Source organism: Arachis duranensis, chromosome 3, assembly GCF_000817695.3.
Source record: "Arachis duranensis cultivar V14167 chromosome 3, aradu.V14167.gnm2.J7QH, whole genome shotgun sequence".
In the NCBI taxonomy this organism is placed as follows: Eukaryota; Viridiplantae; Streptophyta; class Magnoliopsida; order Fabales; family Fabaceae; genus Arachis; species Arachis duranensis.
In genome coordinates, this window is record NC_029774.3 from 30,485,354 (window position 1) to 30,510,165 (window position 24,812).

The 24,812-nt window shown below is 33.8% G+C and overlaps 2 protein-coding genes across 2 annotated transcripts; one reads left to right on the plus strand and one right to left on the minus strand.

Moving 5' to 3' along the window:
* Positions 1-2,284: 2,284 nt before the first annotated feature.
* LOC107478440 (uncharacterized) lies at positions 2,285-15,882 on the minus strand. The gene is made up of 2 exons (XM_016098585.3): positions 15,446-15,882; positions 2,285-2,800 (listed from the first exon to the last, which is right to left on the minus strand). Exons 1-2 carry the CDS (start codon positions 15,666-15,668, stop codon positions 2,487-2,489), a joined length of 537 nt encoding a protein of 178 aa, XP_015954071.1. The 5' UTR covers positions 15,669-15,882; the 3' UTR covers positions 2,285-2,486.
* Positions 15,883-19,542: 3,660 nt separating this feature from the next.
* LOC107478485 (protein FAR-RED ELONGATED HYPOCOTYL 3-like) lies at positions 19,543-20,592 on the plus strand. The gene is made up of 2 exons (XM_016098623.1): positions 19,543-20,388; positions 20,476-20,592. The coding sequence occupies exons 1-2, from the start codon at positions 19,543-19,545 to the stop codon at positions 20,590-20,592; spliced, it is 963 nt and encodes a 320-aa protein (XP_015954109.1).
* The last annotated feature ends 4,220 nt before the right edge of the window (positions 20,593-24,812 follow it).

Below are 24,812 nucleotides of genomic sequence, written 5' to 3' on the forward strand. Positions count from 1 at the left end.
TGTGGATCATTATACAGAGATGACAATTAAATGCTTCATCATTTTTTTAATGACAATTAAAATCATGACCAACCTATAATGTCACGCTTAAACCCTTAACCATTTAGATTATATGACAAATCGATCCTTAAAGATGCCATACCTGTGACATGTTTGGCCCATCCTCTACTGACTTAAGCCCTTTCTTCTTAGCTACACCAGTCTTATTGCTTCCTTTAAGTGACATCCTCTCCTTAAGCCAAGTTTTTTGCTTATTCTTCTTCTTCTTCAAACTGTCATCATTGCTACTGTTATCAGACTTATAACCAGGAGGAGGCGGCTTATAAGCCTCATCCACAGTGCTTTCATATCCATCATCAGAGGAGGAGGATGATGACTTAGGGGGTGAGCAGTCATTGGAAATCAAAACTTCCTCTCCAACCCCATCACCAAATAGTCTAACTCTTTAAACAAAGCAACCAAATCAAAATAATTAATCAGGTCAACATTCATTGGTAGCCACGTATGAACTTTTCCATGCAAATAGCTAAGAATTCTTTCACTGTCCTTCTTAAAATTTCCCTTTTGGTGAAACACAGGGGTAACCAGACATTCATCCATCTGAAAAAGTGTAAAAAAATTTTGTTAACTCCTAATTTAAAAATTTAAACATGTCACACAGTTTCTTTAATCTTACATCAATATAAACACCCAATCCTAATAATCTGTTCCAACTTTCATTAATTTTTTAACACATTTCTACACTTTCATCTTATTTAAATACATAAAAATCTTAGAATATGGCAACAAAAACAATATATTAACCTCTCTATACCCCCACCACGACTGAATGCAAACAATAATTGTTAAATGAGGACCACACACACACAAAAAAAACAAAGAAAGGGACAGTAGCAACACCTACCTCAACAATCTGTGCTGTGTACAGAACCGTCCAAGTTCCGTCAACAGCATCATCCACTCACCGTCTACGTCACCGTCAAAAGCTTTGTTAGCAACCTTGTCAGCAAGCTTGTCACCACTCACCACTACCTTGATGGAGTAGAAGGTTTTCTGCTAGGGTTTAGAAGGTAATTGTGTTAGAGGGTCAAGGGTCTTTACGGGAGAACATATAAGGCACGAAACCAAACGATGTCTGGAAACCTAAAAACGCGGTGTTGTGGACGAGGACAGATAGGCCCTGTCTATTTCACCTAGCTACGTGGTCTTCTATTTTCCACGTAACCACCCAAGTCATCTATGTCATCGACTTGCCTACACACATCAGCAATTTCCATCAAGTTTTCGTCGTCAAAGTGACAGAAGGACTGCGTTGGCAGACGGAGCACAGGGTCAGAGACCGAAATAGATCGTGTTTTTTTTATTAAGAGTCGTTTTGTCATTCGACAAAATGGACAGGGACCGGATTGACACTTTACTCGAATAAAAAGGTGATTTAAACTTTAAGTGCAATTTAATTCTATTTTTATGAATAAAAAGTTTATAACACATGTAACTATTTCTTATTTTGTACTTAATATATATTTAGACCAACGTTGAGAATATTTAGCACAATAGAATATATATTATTAAAGACTATTAGAAGACTCAGAATTTATTATTTTTAGTCATCAGTTAGTTATTATTATTTAAAAATATAAGATAAAATATATTATTTAACTACTAGACTAAAAAAATTATACTAAAAAAATTAAATTAATAACTAAGTAATAATAAAAAATAATAAATTCTAAATTCTAATAACTCCCTAACATTTTTCTATATTTTTAACATGAAACAAACTCAAATTTTACAATTGTACGCATGTATTTATGGAATTTTGATATAACAAAAAGTTAAAAATATTATCAAAAATAAAACTTTTTGTAGTGAAAGTAAATAATGTAGTCCCATGCATTTGCAATGGTCAAATGCTAGTATATTTATATGTTGTCATATTTAATTATAAGTGAATCAAATTTGGTCCTGTTATTTTTAAAATTTTACAAATGTGAATATGTGGTGATTTTATATCTAAACTAAATCTATATCCCTACATGATTGTGTCCATATAATACAATTCTTTCTCCCAATAATATAATAACAAGATAAAAAATGCTAAAAAATGACCAAAATTTATTATTTTTGACCATCATTTAATCATTAATTTAATTTTTTTAGTCTAGTAATTCAACAACATACTTTATCCTATATTTTTAAATATTAATGATTATCTGATAGCCAAAAACAATAAATTCTAATGTCTCTAGCATTTTTCTAAAAAGATATTCGTGGTTCTATCAAATAAAAAATAAAGTTTCATCGGAAAATTTTAGGCACGTTGACAACTAGGAGAATAAAAGGGCAAGGAAAATAAGTTGCATCCGATAACTATACAACAGGGTAAGTGAGTGCATCTAAAGAAGCAAACTTTCGAAACTTGCGACATGGATTTCAAAGAGAAGGCCATAGCAGGAATTCTTCACAGGCCTTGTTTTACTTACACCTCATAAGAATTTTTCTATGCTCGTGGTTAATGTTGACTTGGGCACAGCACCAATAACTGTATCTTTCTTCTCGCCATTCTTGAAGATCATCACCGTGGGGATACTCCGAATCCCATACCGAGTGGCGGTTGAAGGGCTCTCGTCAGTGTTCAGTTTGTAGCACCTTAACCTCCCAGCGAATTCTTTAGCCAGCTCATCAATTATAGGGTGGATCATTCGGCATGGACCACACCATGGAGCCCAGAATTCAATCAACACAGGAGATTCAGATTCAAGGACAAGCGATTGCCAATTAGCATCGGTAATAGAAGCCACTGTAATATGCAATAAACAACAAGACAAATTTATTTAATTCCAATATGTACTTCTACCGAATAGGCAAAATGTCTCGGTTGAAAAAGTTAAAGAACATTGGGATCCCCAAAATTCTAACAGAATGACAAACACATTAAGAGAAAAGCAACCATGCCATAAACATATTCATGAGAAGAATATCACAAACTATGTGTCTTCTATGCATCAAGATAGCGTTCCTCCATAGACACAACAGTACATAGAGATGTTTCGTGGCAGAGAGAGAGAGATGGGAGGGTATTTATTGAGACTAGGGTGGATCAAAATCCATCCTACACCAATAAATACTTTACATAGAGTATGCTTTTTCTCATAAAATCAACCCCGAGGATTGGAAATTTGCATCATGCATATCAATATCATGGTTAAAATTTTTCACATTAATGCATCACTTTGTAATGTACCTAATTGCTATACCTAGTTATAGCTCAAATGACATAGTCTCCCCATACTCATCTAAGAGGTCGTGGTTCGAGTCTCTTAATAAAAAACTAATGAATTATAGTTCAAATGACATATCTCCCCATACTCACAAAATAGTTATATTTCATGATTGAGTTCAAAATTATTTTCTAAATGAAGCTATTAAGAAGTGTTTGGATGCCAAATTCAAGCCTTAAATGTTGAAACTTTTTGTTGATTGACAAAGTTGTAGGAAGATCATGAGACGGATGTGTGAGTTTGAAACCATTCACCTCCAAAACATACACCAGTAGATCCACAAGAAGTAAAACTGTATCATTGGAACCATTTTGGTAAGAAAAATAATTTTATTGTATGAAGGAGAGAAGTGCCACAAGTTGGAGGATTAACATATCCTCTGCAATGAAGAAGTTTTTGAAGGTACATCAGGAAACATAAAGGATATCAAGAATGCAGTAGCAATACCCAGCCTCTATATATACTAGAAATAGGAACTTGCTTTAAACAGTCGTAAGAACAATGATAACGAGAAGCTGAAAACATAATCCTATCTGATAGCTGGTTTCATTATATACAATACATTCAATTGTTATGGGGTGCTGCTTATAAAAATGGGAACCAAACCCAACTTCCTCAAAAATTAACCTCTACAAGCCGCTGGATATATAAGGGGACATGATCATCTGAGAAAAAGGAAACCCCCTGAAAGCGCCATGGGGCAGGGCGGGGCGGGGCGGAGCGAGGGAGGAGGGCACCCATTTCCAGTTCAGAATGGAAGATTCAAACAATGATCGACACGGGAGTTGATAAGTGCTTGCTTCCGTTTAAATTACTTGTAAACAACAAGTAAGAGTAAAGAGCTAACGTTGATAAATCCATTATTTAATACAAAAATGGTATATAATGGTAGGGCTATAATCTGAAGTCTGATTATCTCGTTATATTTAATAGAATAGTTTAGACATAATGCCATTTTGCTGTTTGAAATTGGTTGGATGAGATTTTTTTTTTAAAATGACCAATTAATTCCTTCACCTTAGAAATGCGACTTCTGTTAGTATCTGGCCAAACTTTTGTCTCATATTCGTTAGTGTAATAGTAATGTGGACAGTTATATGTTAACCTTGGTATTGTAATAAACAGCACAAAGACTAGCTATGTAATAAGGCTTTCCGACATTTTTTTTTTCGGTCGGCGAAGCTTTCCGACATCTTAACAACGGTAAGAGCAAAGTTCCTTTAAGAATACACTGTTTTGAATCAAGCGGAGCTTACGCACCTAAAAGGCAGCCCAATACACAAATATTTGGCATTAACACAAGGTTAGAGAAAGGCCCCAACAAGAAGGAGTAATGTAGACAGACTTACCAAATAATTGTATCACTGGCTGATTCCGCAACTTCAATACGTGACCTTAAAGATACTTGGGGACAACTCGATTGTTGCTCCAAGACTAAGTGAAACTTAAGCATCTAATCCCCCACAAAACTAGTTTCATTAGACAATGTTTGAAAATGCGATAATTATAGTTCAACAAAATATATCAAACAATGGTGTATATGACACAACCACAAACATTTGGCATCCTTCCTTTCACCCCAAAACAAGCATAACTTGCCAATAAATGTGAGAAAATGATATGAGCTCAATAAGCTATTTTCGTAGTTATAACACAAAGGGGCAGAATAGTAATTATATAAAGGTCAAGAATCTGATTATTAGAAGAATCACATTATACCAGCTTTGGAAATCAAGGAGACCAAGAATTCATCTCAAGCGCAATTGCATTGGCTTAGGGCGCAATGAATATGTCTTTCCTCAAGTTACTTGTAGCGTAGTGAAATTTTGTGTCCCAGTACTGAAATTTTAGTTCTAGTCTTTCACCATCAAACACAATATTGAGTCACAGATCCCCAATCTCAGTTTTAGTCTCAATCTCTGAAAACATATCTTTTATTCCTTTATTCTTTTTTCTTTATCAGGAAACTACTAAGATGATTTAATCATATCTGCCAACTATGAAAGAAGCAAAAGCAACAAAATTATTGCATTTTATTGTTCACAAAGAGATCTTGTTTGCTCACTTCATGTAAAGTCTTTTAAGATCTTTTTCTACCTCAACTATTGGTCCATCTTCCATTTCATTCACTCTTCTAGATACTTTACTGGCATTCTCCCTGTATAACCAAACCACTTAAGACAAGATTGCATCAATTTTTGAATAATGGGCATTACACTCCTACTCCAATTTCATCTCTCATATCCTCATTTTTTATTTTGTCCACACGCATATGATCACTCATTCATCAAATCATCCATATTTTGGTCATGCTGAACTTAATTTCATATTCACCCCTTGTTGGCCAACATTTTGGTTCATACATATACTTGGTCTAATGACAATGAGTTTGTTAAAGAAGTCGTTGATATACAAGAGAATCAAGATGTTATTCCCTCTACCCCTTTTTTCATTCCTAATGGAATATCCTTTACTATTCTACTAAAAATGGAACGAAATGATCTTGTTTTCTTTCTCAGTTGAAAAGAGGTGTCTTGAGCAATCAAAGAAGCACTTTGACAAACAGATTTGATCTTGACCGACTCAATTAAGGTATTAGTGTTTGTTCTATTAGACAACAAAGATCGCTTTTTTATAACTTCGTTCAAATAATAGTTGTACCCGTACGGAATTCTTCTGTTTCTCGGTATGATCTCTATCATCATCTCTATTCCCTTTATCCATTCTCCTATCCTACTTACGTCTATGAATTTCTCTATCAATTCCATTACCTTATCCTTGCCCATGAGGTTCCAACATTTGATCCTTAATTTGCCTAGGAGTTTTTCCCGGGCATCCTCCAAAATAATGGGATTATACATCCCAACTCTATCCCTTGGAAATAAAAAGGTAGCACCGAAGAAAGGAAAAAACGAGATGATGGTTTTTGTTGTTCCCGTGAAGTTAAATCAGTTAGCAAGATTTCTATTCTTTATTCTTTAGTGCTATGTACGTTGAGTGTGTGTGAGTGAACAGAGGACTCATATATATACTGCACATCTTCCCTTTGTACATTGGGATGATGCCTTTCTCTCAGCCACTTATATCATTAATCGGCTTCCCTCCCCCAAAACTCATTCTTCCACTCCTTTTGAGCTCATGCATGGTGGACAACCAGATTATTCTTTTTTGAGAGTGTTTGGTTGTGCATGTTACCCTGGCTTGAAACCATATTCTCAAAATAAACTTGATTACAAGTCTCAGCTCTCTTTTTAGGTTATGCCCCACACCACAAGGGCTATTAAGTGTCTAAGAAAAACTGGCAAGATTATCAATTTATCATCATCAGACACGTTATATTTGATGAGCATAGGTTCCCATACCATGAAATTTTTTCTACTGATAGTGCACCCAAATCTTCAAACCAATTTCCTCATACATCTTAAGTTTTTCCTGTAGGCTCATCTGCATCATCTTTGCCATCTAATTCTACTCCTACACCACCTATTACTACCCTCCAAAATCTGAACACGCACACTTTTAGTGGGCAACTCTTCAAATCCTAGTACTAATAAGTCATCACATTTAGCTATTGACTCTTCACAAAATAGTGATACTGATCCGCAACCAACTACGCCTCCATCATCTACTTTACCTCATCACTCTCTGCTAATAAAATTCACCAAGATAGTATCCCCACTTATGGTATTGAGATCCAATTTGGTAGTACTCCAAGAATTCTCATTAATCCTAACCTTTATCCTATGCAAACTAGTTCCAAGTATGGAATAGTTAAACCTAAAATTTATCATGCTGTGAGACTACCAATAATATTGATTTGATAAATAAATTCCTACTTCAGTTAATCAAGCTTTGCAAGCCACACATTGGCATAATGCTATAGGGTGTAGGTGGATTTTTGTGATTAAACGCCATCCTAATGGTGAGATAATTAAGTACAAGGCTCGGTTGGTTGCTAAGGGCAACCACCAAATTGAGGGTATTGATTACGATCAGGCCTTTGCCCCGGTAATTAAACCTACCACTATTTGAATTATACTAACCATTGCTTTGAAAAATAGTTGGCAGATTTGACAATTTGATTTCAACAACGCATTCTTGAATGGAGACTTAAATGAGTTTGTTTTGACGAAACAACCACCTGGCTTTATTCATGGAGATTCATCTCAGGTTTTTTAAGTTGCATAAGTCCTTATATGGACTCAAACAAGCTCCTAGATCATGGTTTCTTAAGCTCTCTTCTACTCTTTATCAATTTGGATTCCTCAAAACCAGTTCAGATCATTCCTTGTTCATTAAGCATGATGGTCATCTTATCTTGTACATTCTTATCTATGTAGATGATATTTTAATTACTGGTAATAATGCTATTGCAATTCAATCAACAATAAATCAATTAAATCAAGTGTTTTCATTAAAGGAATTAGGAGAGTTTAGCTATTTTTTATGAATAGGGGCAAAAAGTTAAGAGTCAGGGGGTGTCCATTTGTCCCAAACCAAGTATCTTAGTGACTTACTTCAAAGAGTTAGAATGAAAGAATCAAAAGCTGTGTCCATGCCTATGATAACTTCTGCAAAGTTGTCTAAAGTAGGAGAGGATGTGTTTGACAATCCTACCTTATACAGATCATAATGGGATCGTTCCAATATGCTACTCTTACTAGGCCGGATATAGCTTATTCGGTTAACAAACTTTCTCAATATATGCAGAGACCCCTGCTTAGCCATTGGAAGTGTGCTAAAATATTGCTAAGCTGGCACAATGACTAATGGTCTTATTTTCCATGCTAGCAATGATTTGCACCTGTTTGGTTTTTCAGATTCCAACTGTGGATCCGACTTAGATGATCGGCGCTCAACCTTGTTTGGTTATTGCATCTATATGGGAGCCAACCTTGTATTGTGGTCAAGTAGGAAGCAGTCGTCCGTGAGCAGCTTGAGCACGGAAGCCGAACACCGAGCTCTAGCCGCTGCAAGTTTGATCTGGATACAAAACTTGTTGCAAGAACTTAAGGTTCAAGTCACAATAACAGCAACTCTATATTGTGACAATGAGAGTGTTGTCTTGCTTGCAGCCAACCCCATACTTCACAGCAGAACAAAACACTTTGAGCTTGACTTGCATTTTGAGAGAGCGTGTTAATCAACAACTACACGTGGTTCATATTAGAGCGCCAGAGCAAGTTGCAGATCTTCTTATTAAACTATTATTAGTGGAGTTTAGTAAATTCACTGTCAAACTTAAGGTTGCTCCTAGAGCTACCTTAAATTTGAGGGAGGCAATTAGAGAAATTGTTGATATACAAGAAAAGAATCAAGATTAGTTAAATCAGTTAGCAAGATTTCTCTTATTCTTTAGTGTTGTGTACATTGAGTGTGTGTGAGTGAATATATATATATATATCACTTATGTATTAGTTTGGTGGACGCATGCAATGATAATAATCATTCTCAGTTTTCTTTCAACCCTGTTACTCTTTTGTTCATTCCAAATCTCTTTCAGAGATAAAAGTTATTCTTAAGTTTTAAAGGTACACTTTTTTTTTATCGTATATAAAATCCGAATGCTTCGTCATTTTTGACCAATTTACTTAAATCCTATGATTTACATTGTCCTCTACTTTCCCGTTGTCCTGAATAATACAAACAAGATACTTAAATCTCTTTACCTTGTCGTATAATATCTTTTGCAATTTCCACTTTTGTAATAGTCTCTTCCCTTTCCTTGCTAAATTTGCATTCCATATATTTCATCTTAGCACGATTTATATACAAACCATGTACCTCCTCCTTTATAGGGCCAAAAGAACAAAAGGCCCTATAATCAATAAGGCCAAATTCGAAAAAGCCCAGAGTCAAAAGCCCTAGGGCCAGTCCACAGGCCATCAAATCCTGCTTTTTTTAACTTTACTCTTTTAATAAACCTATTAAAAGTCATTGTCTTTTGCTATCCCCTTTATAATTTTTTTTATATAGAAAATAATGAAATTGAAAAATAGATATCAAACTATTTAGGAACTAAAAAATGCCTTCATCACTATTTTGCTCTTCAATAATGTCTCTAGTAAAAATTCAAAACACTAACAGAATTTAAATTATGAATAAAAGTGCAAATTCACCCCTCAAAATAAAGTTTATACAAAAACAAATCATCTAAAATCATGAATGTAGAGGGAATGCATCGGCTCCGTTGACACTTTTTTTTTGTTCATGAATTTCACCAATGTCATCATCTAAAATCAATCAATTAAAAAACAATTAGAAACTTAATTTAAAACGTTATTTAAGAAAAATAGCACATCTTATGCTTCAATTTGTATTTCTCGGCTGAGTAAATCATTTTAAGATCTGATACTAAAGTGTTTCTAATACCCTCATACTCAACAAAAGTAAACGCAAGATCATGTTTTACTATAGCCTGAGCAAGTTTTTGTCCGATGAACATTCTAGTCAATTTTGGTTAGAGGACCATTTATATCATCATCAAATTTAATACTCAAATTTAATACTGAGGGGCATGGATTTACAAGAAACTATATGAAGACTCAAATGAGAAGTTTCATAACTATTCTTAATTTTCGGATTCTTTCTAATTTTGTATTCATGATTACAAAAATTGCATGCAGCTCCTTTAACACCATCTCTATCTTTTCCAATCTCCTTAAAAAAACTCCAAACATTAGGTTTTTTTTACCAGAATCAACCCTACCAGAAACTTGAACAGGATTCTTAGAAATACCATTTTTATGCGGGATTTTTCCTGTTCAAATTTTTGGTAGTGGTAGTGGTAGTGTTGATTCTAGCAAAAAATATAATGTTTGGAGGTTTTTTAAGAAGATTAAAAAAGATATGAATGGTGTTGAAAGACTTGTATGCAACTTTTGCAGTCATGAATACAAAATTGAAAAGAATCCGAAGAATAGTTACGGGTCTTCTCATTTGAGTCCCCTCAGTATTAGATTTGATGATGATATAGAGGGTCTTCCAACCAAAATTGACCAGAATGTTCATCGAAAAAACTCGATCAGGCTATAGTAAAACATGATCTTACGTCTAGTTTTGTTGAGTACAAGGGTATTAGAGATTGGATTATTTATCTACATTAGTCCAACGATTGTGATGCCTTCTAGAAACAGTTTAGTATCAAATCTTAAAATGATTTACTCAACAGAGAAAGAGTAATTGAAGCATGTGCTATTTTTTTAAAATAACGTTTTAAATTAAGTTTTTAATTATTTTTTAATTGATTGATTTTAGATTATGACATTGGTAAAATTCATGAAGAAGTATCAACAATGTCTATGCATCCCCTCTACACTCATGATTTTAGATGATTTGTTTTTGTATAAACTTTATTTTGAGAGATGAATTTACACTTTTAGTTTATAATTTAAATTTCGTTGGTGTTTTGATTTTCTACTATAAATATTATTGAAGAGCAAAACAGTGACGAAGGTATTTTCTAGTTTGTATATAGTTTAATATCTATTTTTCCATTTCGTTATTTTCTATATATAAAAAATGATAAAAGAATAGAAGAATTAAAAGGTTTGTTGAAAGAGTAATGTACAAAAAAATAGGATTTGGGTACCTGCGGGCTGACCCTAGGGTTTTTGGCCATGTGAGCTTTTTCAAAATTTGGTCCTATTGATTATAGGGCCTTTTGTTCTTTGGGCCACATAAAGTAGGGCCAAGGCCCCATAGGGCCAAGCATATTGACACAGCTATGCGCAAGTCACGATTTTTTCTTCTCAGTGAAGAAGATGACTTTTGTTTTAGGGCTTTTAGGACTTGTAGGGCCAACCGTGTTTCAATTTTTTTCGGGACTTAATTAGGGTCAAGGCCTTATAAAATGTGTTTTTGTAATTTTTAGGGCTGTAGACTGAAATTATGTTGAAGGGCTTACGATCAGGCCTAAAGCCTTGGACTCAATTGACACCACTAGCCTAGACAAATTCGACTTCTCATTCAAATCTTCTTACTATTCTCCCTAAGGGACAACGTCATCAACCAAAAACATACATCATGACATTGGTTTTTGGATATGCTTAGTAAGCACCTCCAACAAGAGTGTGAAATTCCTCTATCAACATTGGGTTCTCACACTAATTATAACTTCATTGTACATGTCCTTAAGTGAACAAATATATACAATCCTTGCCCCCTTCTCCAAACCTTCCATAGGATTTCCCTCGATACCCCACATGTCTTTTCCAAATAAAAAAGGTACTACGAGTAAATTCTTTTTGTTACTCTAATACCTATCCATCATTCTCCTTAACAAGTATATAACCTCTGTGATAGATCTTCTTGGCATAAAAACCAAACAGGTTCTTCGAAACCTAAATCTCTTATCTCAACCTTCGTTTCATCACCATTTTCCATATCTTCACAATGAGTCATGAGTTTGATTCCTTTATATTTTGCACAACTTTGTATATCCCTTAATTCTTTTAGATAGAGACCAAAACATTCTGACATCCATCTAACATCTTAGATCTTCAAATCACATTAAAGAATTTAGTTAACCAACAAATGTCTTTTACTCTTAAACCTTTTCAAACTCCGCCTATGTTACACTTGCGGTACATAGCCGGTCCCAGGCCCGGATAAAGAAGGAGGGTTGTATTAGGTCTTCGGCAACCAACATAAAAATATAGCCAAACCCCATGACATGACTCTACCCATCTTCGTCTATTTTAGGGTCTTAACTTCAAATCTCGAATTTTTTGTAGTAATTGAAATTTTGGTCCTCCTCCATCAAATGTAATCGACCCTAGCACAACAGAATGTCCATCATTAAATAACTTGTGAAAATAACTTTTCCATCTTTCAATATTCTCATCTATGACCAAAACTTCATTTTTGTTATTAATGTAATTAACTTGATCCAAGTCTCTCATCTATCTATTGCGACCATTTGCTATCTTGTAAAGATCATGTTTCCACTTCTTTCATACCCAAAGACTGATAAACACTCTCATAAATCTCGTTCTTGCTCCAGTTATAGCACTTTTGTTTCCTTCTAAGTCGTTTCATACCTAACCAAGTTTTTCACATTACAACATAAACACCATTCTTTAAAGCATTTCCTCTTTAGCTTTACGTTCTATTGTGCAAGTATGCCCGACCACCACAATTCTTTATCTCTAGCTCCAGTATCTCTAATCTCTCCAAAAGTTTTCTTTTGCCACTTTTCTAGTTAGTTTTGCCATCCAACACCACATCTCATCTACACTTCTATGTCCATCCAACCTTGCTTCTTCTTTCCATCTTTGGAAGTCTTTTTATGTCACCTTTCATCTCCCACCACCTAATCCTCGGGTTTCTTTCTTGACAACTCCTCACCTTTTAGTAAACACGTAAATGCATAACGAGTACACTATGTTTAGTCAAACTCTCTCCCAAATAATTTTGTAGTTAGTACAAAATTTTTTATAGGATTTTCCTAGCAAAAAGAAATCAATTTAGGAACTTGTCAATCCACTCTTATAAGTTATGAGATGTTCGTCTCACTTTTTAGAGCATGAGTTAGAATAAGAAACTTAAAAAGAAATCCAAGATTATTTTGCCATCTGTGTTCACTATTCCAAATTCATGATCCCCACGGATTCCTTCATATCTGTCTCCATTCTACTTTCCATGTTTGTTTAAATCTCCTCCCGAAAGGGGGAAAAAAAAACCTTTTCTCCCAATGGTATGCCTTGTATTAAACTTTTCAGATCTTTTCAAAAACTTATCTGGCAACTATGAAAGAAAACAGTCATAATTAGCACATGCGAACAACTGAACATGTTGTAGATGCTCAAGTTGACTTTTCTGAGATAAGGTGCTCCATCCATGCTCACTTTCACAAAGCTTTCATTCTTTTCACTTTCTTCATCACTGCTCTTTTGTTGAACTGCCACCGTGTTCTTCCAGTACGACCTCACTGGTGGCCAACCTACCACTTGCTCTGTCCATACATTTCTTAAATCATTGATATGTCTATGGGCCGAAGTAATATTTTAGGTTTCTTAATTAAAAGAATTAATTTATTAATAGGTCAGAACTGAGAAACATATATTAGCAAATAACTGTTGTTTCATTTATTAAATTACTATTGGCTAGAATTTTACCTGCTTAAATGCAGAAGAAGATGCTTTGCTATAATTGATTAGGACAAGGAAAAAGTGTAATTGAATTTTTCTGCTACACTCGTCAAAACTCGAACAAACTACACTCGTCAAAACTCGAACAAACAAATTTTGAGTATTGAATTATTGCTAGCTAGGCATGTAGAATAAGCGGGTACGATTTTACATGCCTAACTAACAATAATTCAATACTCAAAATTTGTTTGTTCGAAAAACAGTTATTTGCTAATATATAGCACTCAGTTTATGACTTATTAATTAATTAATTCGTCTAATTATGAAACCTAAAATGTTATCCCAGCCCATAGACATTAAACATGACTTAAGAAATCTATGATGTATGTATGGATAGAGCACAAGTAGTAGGTTGGCTACCAGTAAGTCATACCGGAAGAACATGGTGGCAGTTCAACAAAACAGCAGTACAGAAGAAAGTGAAAAAAATGGAAGCTTTGTGAAAGTGAGCATGGATAATGCACCTTATCTCTGAAGAGTCAACTTGAACGGCAACATGTAAAAAAGACTTTTTAAAAAATAGATGTAAATTGTAGCTTCTAAAATAAATATATTTTATTTTTCTAATACTTTTACTTTTATTACTAAAATTTTGTTAAACATATTTAAAAAAAAATCATTGAAAAAAATATCTTTTTCTAACAACGAGCACCTAAACAAGCTCTTTCTGATGAAATGTCCAGGCAGAAACGTGCATTGATACGTGGTTAAAAACTATATTTAGATAGGTTGATTCCATTTTTTATTTGTCAAGCTTAGCACATAACACCGAATCTCTGGTGATCAAAATCTCAAGTCAAGTCCAAAGCTACTCTCTGAAAATATTATCAATGGTCCCTAAAAGAAAGTAAATTTGGATGAAAGTCCTTACAATTGGGCACCCTGGTCCTTTGTCAGATAATAATCATTTCTTTATCTAATACGTAGGTTACATGCTGTCTAAGTCTACAGCTAGCCATAAGAATAATAAACCCAAAAAATTTTCAACCTTGTTTAATTTTATGTCAGCAGAAACAAAGGAAGCATTTCAGATATTCAGGAAAGATGAAGCACAACCAAACCAATCCAGCACTAACAAAGGGGATGTTTTTGGAAACTGGGAAGAAAAGGTATCCCAACCAAATGAGACTCGTTGCATTGATCATTATCTTATCACAGCTATAGGTTCAAGTCTCGTCAATTCAAACCGATAAATAAAAAAGAAACAAAAACATATGTTTGGAATGTTAGGAATTAGATTTCACTTAAGAGTTGAATTCTTTTTCTTGCTTTGGAACAATTATAAATGAATGATTTGAATTTCTTTGAGAATTCCAATTCTCATTTTTCCTTCATTTGTAAATCAGACCAAAAGGGGTCTGATTTCCAAATCAACTCACACACTCTTCAAACTTGAATTCTATTCCATTAATATATTGTAGTCATTCCAAATCATGGAATTCAGTTTCAAATAGAAATGAATTCTTTTCTTAAAGGAAATAGAATTCTTTTCTCATGTTAAATGGTTTCCAAACAAGCTCATCATGCACAGCCAAAGTATTAAAAGAAAAAGTAACAACTTACTTACAATTGTCTTCCTATAAAATTAATATGTAAAAATTATTAAATAATCAATCATGTCAACATCTAAGAATGATAAAAACTCAAGTGTAGTCAACTTCTTGTGAAGTTGATAATTAAGAATCGTTACATGAAAATTTAGTCAAATCAGTCAAATCATTTAACCATTCTTAGCTATCAACTTGTGAAGTTGACTGCAACTGAATTTTCACTAATAAAATTCTTGATTATCCACTTTATTTCCACCGTTAAAAAATATCACATAGAACTTAAAAAGCCAACTATTGTCACAATATGAATGACGATTAATAAATAATGAAACACTTCATTCTACTATCCCACGGATTAAACAAGGGATATATAACTTTCTAAATTATTTTCAATAATTCAACTATCATCTAGCAAAACTGAACAATTCTGTAAAAGAAATTGTCAACAAAGACGAAATCTGACCTTCAACGGCGGTATCCTGAGCCTCGCACACAACCCGCCCGCTGCGAGTAAGGGTTCTGGGGTTCAGTGGACCGGCGCAGCGAACGGCGGCGATGGGTCTGGGCTTGATCCCGGAATAGTGGGGAAACATAGCGGAGGCACGGCGGGCGGTGGCCGGAGAGAAGGCGGTGGCAGAGGAGGAGGGGCGAGGAAGGACAGCGAGGAATTCGAGCGCTGTGGCCATAGTTGAAGGTTTAAGGAAGTAAAAGGGTTTTGAAATGAAGGTGAGAAGAGTGTGAAGTGTGAAGTGTGAAGTGAAAGACTGAGAAAGTATTTGGGGGAATATTATTTGAAAGTGAAGCCAATGAAGGAAGAGAAAAGTGTAAGGATGAGGATATGGTTGGTTGGGGATTTTGTTTTCATGTTCCTTACTCTACCCATTTTCTTGCAGTTTTGTTACGTGCCATGATTGATCGTTACCATGGGTGTGTTTGGCAAAACCCTTCTAAAGGATAAAAGTGTCATTTGAAAGCTGTTTTTTTATTGCTTGCTATTTTTTTTAAATGCAAAAATAATTTTGCAGCTTAAAATCACATTTATTGGAAGTAAAAAATTGTTACTTCTTTGTTCACTTCAACCTAAATTCACTTTTGATGATCATTATTAATTTTTTTAAAAGGATTTTTATATTTGTTTCAAGTCATTTTAAATATTTTATTTTTTTTCAATTTTTAGTATTTTTTATATTTTAGTTTTTTATTAAATTTGATATTTTAATTCTATTATAATATGAATTATTGATCTTATTAAAAATGATAAAGTAAATAAAAACTTAATCATACATAATAATAGAACCAAAAGTAATAAAATTTTACAGTTCAAAATAATACTAAATAAAAGAACACTGAGAGTACTATTAAAATTATAGAATATTTTTTTGTTTGACATTGTAAAATTTATTATTATAATTCTTATTCATTATTTATTATTCTAATTTGTTATAATATGTATTATTGTTCCTATTGAAAATGATAAATTAAATAAAAAATTAATTATAAATAATAATATAAACATAATTAGTAAAAAATCAGAATCCAAAACAGTAAACAAAATAAGATTATTGAGAGTACTCATAAAAAGTACTAAAATATATTATTTTATATGTTATTTTTAATTTAATAAATAAATATTAATTTTTATTAAAAAAATTATAACAAACTAAAATAAAATTTTATAAAAAACATTATATAAAAAATATATTAAAAAAAGTATAAAAAGGATTAAATATACTAAAAGTGATTAACTTATTAGTTTAATAATTTAATATTATATTTTTTTAGTAATTAACTAATTATCTATCTAAAAGTGATTTTAATTAATATTATCCAAACAATTTCATTTTATCAAAATCAATTTTAGTATAAAATTGCCAAACATAAATCATGTCAACACAAACACTTCTATCCAAAATCAATTTTACAAAATCATTTTCATTCAAACTCTAATTTGACCAACTCTAATTCAAACACACACCATGTCTTTATCACAAAATTGGTTTGTCCAAATATATCTTAATTTCTTAATTTTGTTCTAACTATTCTTAATTTTAACAGGCTTACAGAAAAGAAAAAAGTTTACATTAACCTTTTTTTTATTAAAGAAAAATATTTACAAACCAAAATATTTCAACCATAATCAGCTATCATCTTTTAAAATTAAATTTATTTATATTATTATTATACATATTAAATTTTTATCACACTTTCTTATCACATATATTATTAAACAACTTATCACAGATTTCATTCTTTCTACGTATTAATCAAAGTATATTTTTAATTAGGATTAATCTCTATGTTTTGCGCTTACAAGTTTTACAAGTCCTGAGGAGAACAAACCCGCTAAACGGCGCTGCTTATGTTACGTACGTTTCACGTGCTCTATAACAGACTTTTAAATCAATTGAAATCAATTAACGCGCGAAGACATAACTTCCATTTTTCGAAAGATTTCGTTTCTTTTTTCGAGTTTCTTGCCAAATTTGTTCGATCTCCTTCGTGCGTTCTCTCTTTGCCTTTTCATTCGTTGTTTTACGTGCGTTTATCACTGGTTTCTTCTTCATCATTTACGTGAGTTTTCTCTGTCTGTATTCTTGTTTCGTTTTTTTTTCGATTTTCATGGTTTCTGAAATCAAGCTTTGAACTCGTTTTGAAGATAATGGATTATTCAACTTCAGATTGTCAGCTAAACCAGGGAGAAGTGGATTTTGAATTTGAATCAAACGAAGTTCTTGAGGTGTGATTTTAACTATTGAATCTGAATTTGATGTAGTTAGTCGTTTATGATTGTCTAGCTGAATAATCTGTGAACATTGACTGTGAAATTAATGCGTGAACATAATCTGTGAATTGAATCTAATGTACCAGTTTTGATTAATTTTCTGCATTTTATATCAGACGTCCGTGTGTAGATCAGAACTTTTTGAGTGTATTTTAGGGAAGTTTGGGTGTATTTATAGTTTATGGCTTTTCTTGTTATTTTAGTTGAGTTGTTGTCATTTGGGTGTAGATAAAGAATTCTTGGGTGTATTTTAGTTGAATTGTTAATTTTTTTATGACGTGCAAAAACTCTATAGTATATCCTTATTTTTAACATGGTGTATTTTGCAGTCCCTCTGTGTTGTTGATGACCAGTTTGTTCCCAAGGTTGGAATGACTTTTAACACCCTTGAAGATGCTGCAAAATTTTACAAGGATTATGCAAAGGCTGCAGGTTTCTCTACAAGAGTTTGGACCACAAATAAAAAGGGAAACAAAATTAAGAATCAATTGATTACATGTAGCAGAGAGGGAAAATGGAAATCTAAAATATCTCCGACCGAGAAGACAAATCCCACAGCTGGTTTAAATTGTCCTACACGAATTTATATACACACATTGAAAGATATTGGTGCTTGGATTATTTCGAATGTCGTGTTGTATCATTCACATCCTTGTTGTCCAACTCAGGCAGAGATGCTCAAACAGCACATGGAACTAAGCATGTCCGTTTGTCGTACAATAGAGAAAACGAGGAAGCTAGTATCAGACCAAGCAAAACTTACCAATCATTCGTTGCGGCAGCTGGGGGTCACCGCGAGTTAAATTTTATCGAAAAAGACATGAGAAATTACATCACGAGAGAAGTGCGGAATGTTTTGGAACAAGAAGATGCAAAGGAATTCAGGAAATATTTATTAAGAATGAAAGAGAAGAATCAGAATTTTTTTTTCGAGCTCAAACTAGAGGACGATCAGTCGATTAAGCTGGCTTTTTGGGACGATGCAAGGAGCAGAGCTGCCTTTGAGTATTTCGGAGATGTTATTTCATTTGACACCACCTACAATACAAACAAGTAATATGCTGTTCTTGTTTATGATGGTAAATTAATGTTGCTTTATGAATCTGCTGTAGAGGTGTATATTGGATGTTTTTGGGTGTATAAAATCATTTGTTGGGTGTACATAATGATTTTCATTCTGCAATCTCGTAATTTATTTCAGGCATAATTTGGTTTGTGGTTCTTTTGTTAGGGTGAATCACCACAGTCAGTCAACACTTCTTGGATGTGCTTTGATGAAAAATGAAGAAATTGAATCATTCAAATGGTTATTTCAATGTTGGCTTCGTTGCATGTGAGGAAATGCTCCTAAAGAATTTCTCACCGATCAATGCACATCAATGAAAAGGGCTATAGAGGGCTTATATGCCAACAACAATTCACCGTTGGTGTATTTGGCACATCACGAAGAAGATCCCAAGCAAATTAAATGGGTACAAGGGACATGCAGAAATTGAACAAGAATTGAGCCAGGTTGTTTGGAACTCTCATAGCAAAGACTCATTTGATAGGAATTGGAATGATTTTCTGCTGAAGTATGGTCTTATGGACAACAAGTGGCTTTCAGGTAATGTTGTTTAAAATCTGCAGCAGAGGTGTAAATTGCATGTTTTTGGATGTAATGTATTCTAGTTTGGGTGTATTCTATAGATCTTTATGACGACCGTCATATATGAGTTCCAATTTATCTGGATCACCATTTATAGGCAGGGATGAAAAGCACACAAAGGAGCGAGAGCATGCATTCATTTTTTAACAAGTTCATTACACGAAACAACTCGCTTATCCAATTTGTCAAACAATACGATAATTGCCTTGGAAGTAGGGAGCAAGCAGAGAGAGAATCAGATGCTGCAGATTTTCATACGGTCATACCGTGTGCAACAAAATCTTCCATTGAAGCTCAGTTTCAACATGTGTACACTCACCAAAAGTTTAGGGAAGTCCAAGCACAATTAAGAAGAAAGGCGAATTGCATCACAAGATTAACGAACTCCGCTCTAGGCTATTCAGTATATGAAGTTGGAGAACAAGTTTCCAGCTCAATATTCAACAAGTTTGTGGTTACTTACAACTCAGTAGCAGCCCAAGTGAAATGTCAATGCTCATTATTCGAGTCAAGAGGCATATTGTGCCATCACGCACTAAGCGTGTTAAGCTTTAAACGAGTAACCCAACTGTCACCGAGATATATATTGGAACGATGGAGCAAGAAGGGAAATAGGCAACTCACACACATCAAGAGCAGCCATGACGAGCCACTGTTGGAGCCAAGAAGCAAGAGGTTTGACGAATTGGTATTTTGTTCGCAAAATATTTGTGAATTTACATCAAAATCGGAGGAGTTAACTGCCATTCTGCACCGTGCGTATGGTAACATCATGGTTGAGATGGGAGAACTGAAAGCCAAAAGGAAGGGGACATGTTTGTTATCTCACGAAGATGCCAACTTGGAATCCATTAACGAGCTTCAAAGCCCTCCAAGGGTTCGAACAAGAGGACGTCCAAAAAATAGGCTAGGTTCAAAGTTGGACAAACAGATTGAAAATGTCTCAAAGAAGAAGAAAACGAAAGCTTTAAACGAGGTAAAAGTGGTGTTCTTTAAATATGTGGTGATGGAGTTTAATTTTCTTGTAAATAGTTTTGCTAATATGTGAGTTTATTATTTCCAGTTAAACCTCTTTGATGCTGTATCAGTGGTGCATCCAAATTCCAGCCAATATCAAGGACATGTTATGAATTATCAGTTCAGGAAACTAGCAGTAGGGGATAGTTTTTTGGGTGTATAGTTACAGAATATGGGTGTAAAGCTCAATTTTTTTGGTGTATTTCTGAATTTTCTTGTGTTTGACATTTTACATTTATATATTTTCAGATGCTACTGTTTATGTTATAAATTATTGTTTTGTTTAGTTTTTATGGTTTAGGGTTTAGGGTTTAGGGTTTAGTTTTTAGGGTTTAGAGATTTAAGGTTTAAGTGTTTAGGGGTTTAGGGTTTAGGGTTTAGAGTTTAGGGTTTAGGGTTTAGGGATTTAGGGGTTTAGGAATCCAGCATCAGGGGATAGAAGTTTGGGTGTATATTGAAATTATTGGGGTGTAAAATTCCATGTTTTGGGTGTATAGTAGGTTGGGTGGTTTAGTGTTTAGGGTTTAGGGTTTAGGGTTCTAGGGTTTAATGGTTTTAGGGTTTTAGGGTTTAGTGTTTTAGGGTTTAGGGTTTAGGGTTTAGGGTTTAGAGTCTAGGGTCTAGGATTTAGGGGTTAGGGTTTAGGGTTTAGGGTTTTAGGGATAAAGCATCAGAGGATAGAAGTTTGGGTGTATATTCAACTATCCTTGGGTGTAAAATTTCATGTTTTGGGTATAATATTTCCTGGTTTGATGTTTTCCTTCATATTTTAGCACCTGTAATTCAGACCTTTTGAATACAGCAAAGACAGTTTAATTATGGAAAAAATTTTATAATAAAACTGGATTATATTGGCAAAATTTTACCGCATGTGTTCAAATTGTTACAAGACTACATAACAGTTAAATTAATCAGTGTCAATATCATTAGAATCTATCTGACAATATGGACTCAATAGCAATGAGGATGGCTTGGACAGTCTTATTACATCACTTCCCCTAATGGCTTCAACTTTGTCTTGATTCATTTCATGGAATAAAATCCAGGAAGCATATTCTATTCTATAGTGGTCCACCTCGTCCTACAGTTTAAAAGAATATTCTTTTTAATCAACCATATTAATTTAGTAAATTAATACAGAGTTATATAGTTTTAAACACAATTACCTGGGTCCAATTGTCCCTCTCATACTTCCCTCTTTTAACGTTTTCGGGCTGAATTATTTCAAGCCGCTTCATTACATAAATAGCACAGTCATAACTGAAAAACAAGAAATAAATTAGCAAATTACATATAGGAAAGATGAATTTTCAGAGTGAAAGATTTATACCTTATCTTTTGGCCTGAGATATTAATGTATGGTGGTTCAATTTCCTGATCCTTTCTCTTCAGAGGTGCCCCCGCAGCATATACTCTCATTCTTGAAATTACATATCCCTTAAAACACAAAACAAATTAGTAATATATGAATAAATTTAATAAAGGAATACACCTAAAGGAGCACAAACTTATACCTTATATTGAACAGAAATACACCCAAATATTAAAATACAAAACACAGAAACAACTTACAATGAATTTATTTAGGTTCATTCTTGCATGGAGGGACATGTCTTGTGATATGGGTCGAGTATATAAAATTTTCTCTTTCTTGCATCAGCCACCCATAACTACCAATGGTTTGAATAGAAAACAGGTGCAAAAATCTGAAGTATGTCCACATTGAACAGTGTTTTAGTTTATTTGGCACATAAGTAAAAAATGGTGATAAGAAATTTTAGAAACGAAAACTTACATATGGATGTGATGCTAATTTTTTGAGGTCCAAGAAGGGTATAACCATTGGGTAGTCTTCCACCCTGAATGGCTTTTTGGTTTTAGGCTGTAAGAATTTCCCATTTGGATGATTTCCAACGGTCATATTCTGCAACAATTGTGAAACACCAAATGAAATATTTAATACACCCAAACAATTACAGAAATACATCCGAACAATTACAAAAATACACCCAAAAGAATAAAAAAATACACCCAAATAATTACAGAAAATACACCCAAACGATTACAGACATACACCTAAAGGATTTAAGAAATACACCCAAAATTCGTTGAAGTACACCTTACCACAAGATCAGGGGGAGACGGTATATTTCTTCTTGAAATCTTTTAACGTTTTGCTAGTTAAAGATGAGGCACATGGCAGAGACAATCTAGAAAAAAAGCCCAAATCAATTTACATCAACCAACATTGCAGTTACATTTCATGATAAAATCATTAATGTTACCTCAGCTTCTATATGTGTATCAGCTTTCAGATATGCAAAGTGGACTTTTGACAAAATGTATCGATCTTGGGCATTGAGTGTGCACACGGCGTCATACTCATTAGTCATTAGTGCTTCCATCTCCGTATGTCTTCACACGTGTGGTCCAGACGTACCATTTTTCTTTCATTTCAGCCGACATCTCATGGGTCCTCGCAGGAGTTTCAAACTTTTCAAAAAAAATTTTGCCACTCTGCTTTTCAATCTGTGGTCTTTTACCTTCTGTCTTCACCCCATTGTTTATAATTTTTTCACCAGTTCCTTTAATTATTCGATCAGTCAGGCCCTCATCATCAGTGCAGCAGCGTCTGGTGCTGGATTACTGCATGTTGACATATAACGTACTATAAGAATAAGAATAGATGAATGATATTAAAAACCAAATTTTATTTTGCTGAACTTACATTTTAGATGGAGATGGTAGAAGCGTGGGTGTGCTTTCTTCAGGTTTCGGGGGTGGTTCTAGAGTGCTGCAAGGTTAGATAAAACAAATCATGTTATAAAAATACTAGTTACAGATCAATTGTGAAGATATACACCCCCAACAAAGACAATATACACCCAAACAATAACCAAATACACCCCAATATTATTCCTTACCTTTTTGTTCTTTCTTCATTAATTTTTTCACTTGGAGACTTTGTAGGGGTTAGTTCAATTTCTGACACAGGGGCTATCTGGGACAGAGGTACATAAACTTGAATCGGAACTCTAAACAAGACAAAAATAAAAAGTTAAGAAAGCCCGTGAAGATAAAATGGTTATAAGGTTGAAATTTACTTGTAAAACTCACATTGAAAGCGCTTCAGTTTGTGACTGTGTCTCCACCCGCACAACTATCATGTTCTCTCAGCTGAGTCATTGGTTGATTCTTCTACCAGACTCAACCTGAAATACACCCAAAGAAACTCAAAATACACCTGAAGCATTCAAAAGAAACACATGCTTTGTTTTTTGAGAACTTACGTAGTTGCAGTTTTTGCTTTTTTTCCTGCCTTTGTTTTCTTGAATAAAACATTAAAGGGCTTTTTTTTTTCTAAAAAAAATATATACAAAGTTAGAAGCAGAAGGTAACAAAAGATAAAAGCAATCAGTATTAGAAAGAGAAATTACATGCTATCCGCCGGTTTGTTTATGCTGCTTTGATCTGTGTGTCCTTGAGACAAAGGATCATTCTCACTTTCTAAGTTTACCTCTGGTATTCTAAATATAGAATAGATATCATTCAGTAAAAATACCATACGGTTAAATCAGGATAACAAGATTTTATCAAATAAAAGTTCTTACATTTCGGATGAGTCATAATGACCTTCTGTCGATCGCAGGTCAGCCTCATTCTTCCTGGGAAACTAGAAACAATTATTAGCAACAAAAACACCTTAAAATCGGTACTATATACCCCAAACATAACAAACCCCTGTGCAGCAGATTTTTCATTGTTTTTCTTTTTTTAGATTTACTTAAGAATTCTTCTAATTCTTCAGCTCCAATTTCAGATCTGACAGTATATGCATAAAAGAATATGTTAACAAATATAATTTTGATGATAAATGGTAATATAGCTTTACAAAGTATCCTACCCATGATAGGATTGAGTTTGTTCAGGAGATGAATCGTCAACAATGAGCTTTCTCTTTTTGGATTGCATCCTGGGGAAAAAAGAGTATGAATCAGAAAACAAAATAAAATTGATCATAAAATACTATCCAAAGCAGTGCTTATTTTTTGGCTCTTGTCTGAATTTTTTTCTTTGTTTTTTATTTTTTTACTGGTGATGATTCTTTGCTTCTGAAAGTGAGTAAGAAATGTTCTATTAATTCATGAAATTTTGAGAATAAACGGAAAAGAAAGCGATGATAATTTCAGAACATTACTCATCATTCAATTCAGTTTCTGAATCGGAATCCTCCTGAATCTTCTTCCCTTTTTTGGATTTCATTCTGGAAGGCAAACAATCATTAGTAAAAAACACCCTAAAAGTGACAAAATACACACTAAAAGTGACAAAATACACCCAAGTATGTTACTTACTTTTTGGCTGTTCGGGTGGATTGTTTCC